The following is a 9,471-nucleotide window of genomic DNA, read 5'->3' on the forward strand; positions in this document are numbered from 1 at the left end:
TGTTCTACTCACTACCTTTTATTCTCACAGGCGCCATGGCCCTGAGGGCCGATGACAAGCTTGGCTGTGCAGATGGAACTGGGGGTTGGTAGAAAGGAGGGGCTGTGGGTGGAGAGGCTGGTTCTTCCTGGGTGGGTGATGCTGGGGAGAGGGAAAGGGTGGCTCCTCCCCCCCAGTTAAACGGGCTGGAAGGCCGAGGCCAGTGGGGGAGGGGACAGCAGAGGTGTCAGTCCTGGGGCTTGGGTCAGTGCCGTCCCTTCTCCCTACACCTGCCCACCTCTTCCATGGGCCTAGATCTTGGAGCACCATGTGGTGTCAGAAGTGGGGGTCGGCCTGGTTCATGGTCCATCTCCCTGGGCCTTGTGTCCCTGCTAGTGGATGGCGCTTTGAGCAGCAGGGCCCTTCTGTATTATTAATCTGTGCCGTTCTGATGATTTGATGTGTCCAAGGATGATGGAGAGCCAGGCTCCAGAGTCTCATAGAATGAAGTGCAGGGTGGGAGACGGCAAGGGGAGGGGTGTGTAAAGGAAGGAGAGGGGCTAGGGTAGGGGGCCAGGGAAACTGTGGCCATGCAGGGCTGGCTGAGTGCTGGCGTCTGTGTCTGCTGTGCTCACAGGATGACTGCGGAGAGAGACACAGCAGGTTAGGGTTGGATTCACCTGTTGTTGCTGCCCCTTCCCAGCATCCTGTGGCCTCAGAGCTGTCGAGGACTCTTAACCCTCCACTGCCTCCTGCTTGGGTACAAGTACTGACCGTCATAGCCCCTGAAACCCCCAACGCTGGTCCTCCTCTGTGAAATAGATGTTGGAGAATGGCCCAGGGTCATCTACCCACAAGCGAGTAGGCCCCTCGGGGGGTAAGCTGCTAGGGACCAGATCCCCTGCAGGGGCCCTTACCCTGACCGAGATCCTGCTTGGACACGCCCAGCCCAGACGACAGATCCTCCATCTCCAGTGGGTCTGCAAAGGAGCACAGTTCCACTTGTTAGTTGCAGCCCAGCCTACCGCACCCATTGACAAGTGGCCTGGGCGGGCTAGTTCTTCCCAACCTCACCACGAGCCTGGTGCTTGGTAGAACAGACATGAATGGAAGGATGCTTGTTGGATGGCTGCAAGCGGCAATGAAGTGCGGCTGGGGAATTGAATGAGCAAGGCCAAGGAGGGGGCTGATGAAATCAGATGGGTGGATCTGGAGACTCCTGGATGCATGCATGGAGGGGTAAAGTGGAAGGACTGAAGGATAAATGAGTAAGAAGATGAGTGTGGGCAAAGGAGAGAAATAATAAATGCACAAACAGATAAGGAATGCACAGGTGGGTGGATGCATGGCTGAGTGGCTGCCCCCCAGGAGTTGTCACCTCGAGTGTCCTGGCCCCATGTGCGCCAGGAGGGACCTCCTGCCCCTCAGCCTTCCTGGTCCTTCCTGCTCCTGGCACAGCGGCCACTGCTTACCGCTGCAGTTATGGTGCCCACGGCTCCTGGTGTGGGGGACCTCGGTGCCGTTGGGGAAGACACACCAGCAGTAGCCGATGCTCCCATAGCATTGGAGCGGCATATAGTTGCCGTTCTCGTCGCACTTGGGCCTGAACATGCCCGGGTGGATGTCAGGGATGCGGCTGACCTCTTTCTGGCACTTGGTCAGTACTGAAGCGACAGGCACGGTGAACACAGTGAGTGAGCGAGCTCTGGGCCAGGGTCTCAGCAGAACCAGAGATCCACATACCACTGCTGTGGGCCTAATGCCTTCTGTCCAAGTGGCTGTACTTGCTCTACCCATTGCACAGATGGAGAAACTGAGGCCTGAACCAACAAGGTCCAGGATCAAAGAGGAAGTGAATGGCTGTGTGGCTAATTCATCCCAGAACATGATTTTTTCTAACACTCAATGCCTATTAAAGTTTAGAATTGCACCTCTGATTCTGACTTCTAGAGAAAAGCAATGGACACCTTGGTAAGTCTGAGCTTGCATTACTGGGGGTATCCAAGTAGAAGTGGGGGTTACTATGTGATGGGGATGTTATAGAGGGGATTCAGACATTAGCTGGGAGTTGGTCGAGATAGCATCCAATGTGCCCTCTATGACTCTATGATGGAGAATCCGAGGCCCAGAGAGGGGTGGACCGTTGATCTTCCACTTCTGAAACTGAAGCCCAGAGGGAAGAGACTTGCCCAAAGTCACACAGTAAATTAGCACCAGGATGAGAACACAGGACCCGTAAAGGCTTTAGGGCTGAAAACCCTGGTATACATTGTCCATGAGATGGAAAAACCCCAAGGCCCTCTTATCTAGTACCCGCTGGCTGTGTAACCTGGGAGAGGTCCCTTTGAAGGGTGAGACTCATGAGCCCAGCCCTCTCACGGGAACCTGCAGGGCGCAGTGCTGGGTGGAGAAGGTCATTGCCATGACTCCTGGGATGTTATGGGTGGTTTTTGCTCCAGGCCCCCTTGTGCAGTACCATCCTCCACAAGGAGGGTCACCTCCTGAAGGGAGGACTCTGTACCCCAGACAGGATGGGGGGCTGGGGGCAGCCGAGCCCAGAAGAGCAGGCAGGAGAGACAGGAGTGAGAGCTGAGAGGCTGGGAGAGTCCTGTGCATGGATCAGGGAGTGCCCAAGGCCCTACCCCTGAGGGAGCTCCCAGAAACCCTGCCTCCCCAAGGCTCCCATTCCCTCTACCTTTTGGTGGAACTTCAAAGGGCTTCTCCTCCACTGAGATCTTGCTCATTTCAAACAAGAGCCACTGATGCATCCAGTTCTCAAAGAGCTAATGGGGATAAAGGCAAAGAGTCAGGCTCAGTAGCCCTCTCCAACCCAGCCTGACTTCGTCCCTGGGGACAGAGACATGGAGGGCCAGCGGGAGCCTGGTTCCTCCTTAGAGACCCCACAGGGCTTGGTCGAGGTGGTTCCTCAACTCCAAGCACTCCTCCATGGCTGGGGTTTTCTAGGTGTTGGTAAGCCGCCTCCAGCTCCCTGAGAATGGCTTCCCTGCTCACCCCGCCTCTTCCCAGGGCTGCTCTAGATGTCGGGAGAGGGAGGCTTCCCTGCTCACCCCGCCTCTTCCCAGGGCTGCTCTAGATGTCGGGAGAGGGAGGGCACCAGGGCAGGGAAGCTGCTGACCTTCCAGTCCATGCCATCCATGGTGTCCTTAAGGTGTTTCAGGTTTTCTGGGAAGCTCCCCTTCAGCTGCGGGTACACCTTCAGGGGGTCAGCCTTCTGCAGGGTAGCAAGGCAGGAAGGAAGGTTAAAAAGCTTCCTGGCAGGCAGGGTTTAATGTGCAGCCCATGTTCCCCTGGTCTTCCGTTCTGAGGGCTGGACCCCAGACCTCAGCATGTTGGAGCTAGTGGGGAGGGAAGGTGGTCTAGGTAATCCGGCTACACAGCTACAAGACCCCAGGGCTAGGAGTCAGGAGACCCAGTTCCAGGCCCAGTTCTACCAATAACCCTCAGTCTTCTACTCCTTGCAGGCTCCTATTAATCTTTCGGGTCTCACCTCCTTCAGGAGGACTTCCTTGACCTCATCCCAACCACCCAGATAGGTTGGGTCCTCGGCCACTTTCCTCACAAAGCTCCCTGCACATCCCTCATCACCTGGTCACTTGTCTGTCTCCCATGCTAGCCTGAGATCTCCATGGGACTAAGAGCTGGATCTGATTGCTCCCGATTGTGGGTCCAGAGCCTTGCACAGTGCCTGGCACTGAGTAGACATGCAGCAAAAATTTGGGAAGGAAAAAACAGGCATCTTCAGCAAGTCACTTCCAGACTTTGGGCTTTGGTTTCTCCATCCCAAACACAAAACGGGGAGTGGCGGGTCTGGACTTCATATAACGTTTAAGGGCCACACTTGTCTTCCTTCACTAATCTGGTGATCCCATATTGAATGTCTGCTGTGAGCCAGGCATGGTGCAGGTCTTGAAGCATAGCCGCACTGGGGGTTTATGGGGATGGGGCAGGAGGTCAGGGATGCCTGGCCGGGTTCCACTCACCAGGAGCAGCTGCATCACATGGTCCTGTGTCATGTTGCCGTACTTGGTGGCGTTCCGCATGGGCTGTGGAAGGAAGGAATAGGGTGTTTCCCAGCACTGGCCCATGGAGGAGGGGCCCTAGAGCAGAGCCAGCAGCTGGGGTCTGGGTGAGAGTTTGGATTCCCAGATGTTCAACAGGCCCATCTCTGCCACCTCCAAATGTGAGAGCTCGGGCAAGTCACTACCTTCCTGCCTCAGTAGCCTGTTCGTCAACTCTGCGTAAGCTTTCCTGCCCAAGGCTTTGTGGACAGGAGATGGTTTTGTGAACAGAAGCATTATCCATATATGATATCAAGGGCTTTGAGAATAGGAGGCACTGTGAGACGCTCTGGGAAATGAGAAGTATTTTGTAAGTTGTGGGGGACTGAGCCCTCTTCCCAGGGAGCGCCCCAAGAGGCTCCTTCCTCCCCCGCCTCTGGAGTTCCTCCTCCTCCCCAGCAGTCAGGACCCCCTCTCCAGCTCTACTTTTCCCGGGCCAGCTGTCCTCCCCTGTCCCTTGGCACCTGCCCTCCATCCAGGCTAGGTAACGCTTCCCTCTTCTGCCGCCCTGGGGCTGGCCTTACCTCCGGGCCTTCCATGGGCAGCGCCTGCATCAGCATCGGGGTGGCGACCCGCATCTTGCTCAGAGGCTTGGCGGCTATGGGGCAGAAGGTACAGCATGAGCGTGGCCCCAGGGAAGAGGGCACTCAGGTCCAGGGACCGAGATCTCAGACCCAGATGAGGGACTGGAATTCCAGACCGGAGGGAAGGGACGGCGGACGCAGCTGGGTGCAGGAACGAGGGGTCTTCTGAGGTGAGGGACGGGGGGCGTGAGGGCTGTGGGGATAGAGGTGGGGCACGCACGTTTGGGAAGCTTCATGCGCATGTTCTCCAGCTGCAGGTTCTGCGAGGTGACTGTCAGCTTGTCCAGGCGGCCCTTCTGCTGGTACAGGAAGTAGGCAGTGGTGGCCTGGCCGGCCAGGAGCAAAGCCACCAGGACGGAAAAGCCTGTGTACAGGGCTCCACGGCTGCACTTGCTGTTGGGGGCGGGGGAGATAGGTCGGAAGAGGGTCCGCGGAGGCGGCTGCCCCTAGGACTAGCAGGGAGTGGGGAGTGTGCCCCCCATTTCCAGCCCTCGGCCCTCAGCTACCGCTAACAAACACACACTTTAAACACAAACAAGTGCCTATGAACCTGCAGCTTGAAGACGTTCCCCTGACCCCCTACCTCCAATCAGTGCTGCCCCTATAGCCCTCCCAGGTGGAAATCCTGGAGCTGCCCCTGGGCCTAGGCTGCATGGGGAAGAACCGGGGACAAGTGCCTTGTCTTCTCCAGGCCTCGGTCCCACCTGTGCAATGAGGGGTTGAGGTGGAGGGTCTCCCCAAGTTCCGTCTACCAGAGGATCTCCTGAGGATCAGGGCTGCCCTCCAGGCAGCACCCACTATGCACCCAACCCCTGCAGTGAAATCAGAGACGAAGGAAGGAAGTAGGGCCTGGACAGCAGAGCATGCAGCCCACCTGAAAAAGAGAAGTGAGGCCTTGCCATTTTTAGGAGTGGGTTGGGTGCATCAGACAATGTCCGGCTGGAAAAGGGCCAGGGACCACCCCCCTGTGGGAGCACATCCTCTGCCCAAGACACTCCCTGTGCCTCTGAGCACATCTCTGCCATTCTCTGGGCCTGTTTCATGGGTACCTCTCACCTCAGCAATTCTAGAATTTGGTGGTCATCATCTGAAGTAAGATCTGTCTGTGACCACAAAAGTATTCTGAATGGTAATATCTACCAGGGATGGGGGTTAGAGAGCAGGGCGGGGCGTATCTCAGCAGGAGTTTGGTGCCTGAGACTGTTTGACCTGGGAGAACGTCTCACGCTCTCTGGACTGGCTGGCTGCACAGGGAGGGGTGGCTGGACCTCGGCCAGCCCTTGGAGCTATTGGCCTTGGATACAGTTTTGAGGGAACATGTACACATTACGTGCCGGGGAAGTAAGGATCCCACCCCAGGGCCCTGAGAGTTCCTGACCGGTTTGTTTTTTCCCGCCTACCCCAGGGATAGAATTACTAGGACCCCACTGGAAATTGAGGACGAGACTGCACCCTGCTTACTCCAGCAATCAGCAAGGTTAGTTTAGGAACCTCCAGGAACACCCTGCTGCCTAGTAACTCATGACATCACAGACATGGCTCATTCTCACTGGCTCTCTGCTTGTCAGTCCTCTGTGATTTCTGGGCCAAGGCCCAGCCCAAGGGATTATTATTCTGAAAGGAGAAAGTAAAAAGCCTGTGTGGAGAAAAGGAGAAAAACAGACAGGAGGGGAAAACAAATCCTACTTGTTGGCCTTCCCAAGGAACAGGGGTGGCCTGGCCTCTGAAGTGGTGAAAAGTCCACCCAAGTCTGGGTCTTGCCTGAGTTCAAGCTCTACAGTCTCACCCCCTCAGCAGCCCCACCCCCAGTCTAGCCCCAGCTCTGCCTCCCACCATCCGCTCTCTGAAGCTCAGTTTCTCACAAGGCCTGAGACTCTATAGAGTCATAATGAAGACGAGACCATGTAACCTGGATTGGAAGCCTGGTTCTGCCACTCCCTTAGCTCGGGGACCAGGGGCAAGTCACTTAACCTCTCTGAGTGAGTAACTTGAGGTAAGAACATCTACTCTACTCAAAGGGCTGTTATACAAAATAAGAGCGGGGGGGGGGGGAAACTCTCGACTCCATACCTAGCATGTAGTTAGCACCCCATAAGTAACACTGAGCACTAATCTCAAAGGAGTTAATAGTTAAATTTAGCATCTGGTTTCCTTCCTCTTTATGCATCTTGATTGCCTGTCTCCTGGTTCTAGACAAAGGCCAATTCTTGTCACCCCTCTCTTCACTTCCTCCTTTCTACTGCCTCTTTCTTGACTAGTAATAATAATTGGCCAAAGTCAGGAGCCAACCAGAACTAGCAGGAATCATGATACAAATGTTGCCAGGCAGAAGTGTTCACAAAAGGGTCCAAAACAGGCCAGGACAGTTTTTAGAAGCAGTAATTGAACTAGACAAGGATTTGACGAGGGGGCACCCTTTCTGCTCACTGAGCCCATGCTGGGTCTGCAACTCACTGGGAGGCCTGAGCTCAGAGGGGGACCCATCTCCCCTCCCTGCAAATCGTGCCTCTAGAAGGAGGTCAGATGGTAGAATAAACTCAAACTTTGATATCAGACTAGTCCTGGGTTCAAATTCTGGCTCCAGTATTCAGTAGCTGCAATAACTTAAGTAAGTCACTTACTGATATGTCTCAACTTTCTCTTATGTAAAACTGGGAATAATAAAAGTACCCAACTCATAGGATTTCTAAGAGAATTACGATTGAGTTTAGCATTTAGTTATATGTCTGGCACAAAATTAATCATAGTAATGACTAACAGTGACTGAAGATTGGTGACAGGTATACAGTAAATAGGAACTATTATCATAACTCCTGTCATAGTTATTATTATTATTACTACTACTGAGACCCAGAGAGAAACACTGATTTATACAAGTCACACATGACAGTAGCAGAACCTGGACCAGAATCCAGCCCTCGTAAGAGTCGGCCCTCCTAGCCATGGGATTCCCCAGGATTTTCACAGGCTGTGAAAATGGTCTCTAAAGGTCTCTATCTAGTTACCTGTCCCACAGTATGCAGTTCCTCATGACATCTCTGAGAGTCTCTCCCAAACCCATTTCTGCCTGGCAACAGCTGACATCACAATTGTAACTCCCTGTAATTTGCGAATTATCTGGGGGAGCAGGGGCATTAGGGTAGCTGCATTCTAACCACCCCCCTTTCTTTTCAGGGGAACAGATGGATGAGGCCATCTTGGAGTTGGGAAGGGGTCCTCTGGATGGCTGTGCTGGCCCCTTGCTGCAAGGGAGAGGGGCACAGGCAGGGTACCACCCACATCAACCCACAGTCCCTTCTAGAAATTTAGCCAGAGCCCCCCTCCCCCTTTTTTGATCCCCCTCCAACATCTCTCATTCCCTCCTGTGATGGCAAATGTCTCCATCTACTCTACAGACACCTGCACTGTAATTCCCTTGATATAAACACATATAGCAATTTATGGTAACTAGGAGGGACGTCCTCTATGATGAGCTGCTTCTCCATCTAGGATCCATACTATTTTCAAAATCTGGTCCAAAATTTCTAACCTAGGCCTCATGGCCCAGCTTCAGGGGACTCTGTGAAGCTCCTGATATTGTGTGAAGCTCTAGGGAAGGAGTCCAGAGCTCTCCCGATTTTCAGAAGAGAAGTGCATGATGCATAGAAAGTTAAAACCCCTGTCCTAGAGGAGCTCCCTCATTTTACAGGAGGGAGAACTGAAGCCCAGAGCGGGCTGGAGACTTGCTCAAAATCACCCAGTTAGCACTGGGGTCAGAGCCCGAGTCCATGCCTCCTCTGACTCCCGGTCTACTGCTCCTCCCGTAGCACCTGCGCACTCTGTGCGGTCCGAGGCTTGTGTGCTCTCTCCTGCCGTTCACACGTACCTCTCCTGGGCTCTGGGGCGCTGGCTCAGCATGGGCATCTGCTCATGGTTGGAGATGAGGTCACGTTGGTCTTCCATGGTTCTGGCCTCTGGTCTTCCCCTCTCCTGCTGCTGCTGCTGCTGCCTCCTGCGTGTCTGGGACGCTGAGCCCCTGGCTCACCTCTTGAAATTGGGGCTGAGAAAGAATCTGATTCGTCCACAGGAGGGCACTCCGCCCACCTAGTAGAGGTGGAAGTGAAAGCCACAAAGCTGGAAATACCCCCCACTTGAGCAAAGCTGCCTTTAACGGGGCAGGATGAGTAGGGGGAGGTCCCCCAGGCAGGTGGAAAGGCCAGCATGCTTCCACTGGCTGCCCGGGGCCCTCATCACTTGTTTCTGGGCAGACCTGTGGATTCATAAGGCTCTTTGGATGTTTCGAGAAACAGGCAAATGTTCACTCCCTAGACAGGAAATCACTTTGAAGCAAAAAATACCGAAAACGCTTTGTTTGTCTCCCCTCTCACCTATAGATGAGTGGGTGCAGAAAGGGGCTGTTCCCCCTTTGTGAACTTAGACAAGTTCCTCTCCTTCTCTCAGTCCTCAGTTCTGTCATCTCAAAATGGAGGAGGAAAGTTGGATTCACTGTTCCCTCTGCTTTCTTCTAACTCAAGTGTTTTATGAACCTGAGTCCATGGTTCTAAGGCTCTGGTACTAATATTTGCCACCACTTACCAAGCCCTCCTTTGTGCCAGGCACTGTGCTAATCGTTTTGCTTGCTTTGTTTCATTTCATCTTTACAGTAACCCTTTGAGGGCTGTTTTATTTTATGATCTCCATTTACAGATAGGGACACTGAGGCTTTTGAGAGGCTACGTGTTTGCCCAGGATCGTGCATCCAGGAATTGCAGCCCATGATTTTAACCATTCTACCCTTCTGCCTCCTGATGCTCAAATTGTGTCGTTCAAATTCATGAAAGCGGGGACCT

The 9,471-nt window shown here is 54.0% G+C and overlaps 1 protein-coding gene across 2 annotated transcripts; it reads right to left on the minus strand.

Annotated features, from left to right (window-relative positions):
* Window positions 1-8,770, minus strand: CD74 (CD74 molecule). 2 transcript variants are annotated; one of them, XM_007188641.3, is made up of 9 exons: window positions 8,508-8,770; window positions 4,863-5,035; window positions 4,583-4,656; window positions 3,981-4,043; window positions 3,116-3,211; window positions 2,675-2,762; window positions 1,452-1,643; window positions 897-959; window positions 1-621 (listed from the first exon to the last, which is right to left on the minus strand). In XM_007188641.3, exons 1-9 carry the CDS (start codon window positions 8,582-8,584, stop codon window positions 611-613), a joined length of 837 nt encoding a protein of 278 aa, XP_007188703.1. In that variant the 5' UTR covers window positions 8,585-8,770; the 3' UTR covers window positions 1-610. The 2 variants fall into 2 exon arrangements, with proteins under 2 accessions (XP_007188703.1, XP_007188704.1); XM_007188642.3 differs by lacking the exon at window positions 1,452-1,643 and having other exon boundaries at window positions 8,508-8,766.
* Window positions 8,771-9,471: the final 701 nt, after the last annotated feature.

Source organism: Balaenoptera acutorostrata, chromosome 2 (genome assembly GCF_949987535.1).
Source record: "Balaenoptera acutorostrata chromosome 2, mBalAcu1.1, whole genome shotgun sequence".
Lineage (NCBI taxonomy): Eukaryota > Metazoa > Chordata > Mammalia > Artiodactyla > Balaenopteridae > Balaenoptera > Balaenoptera acutorostrata.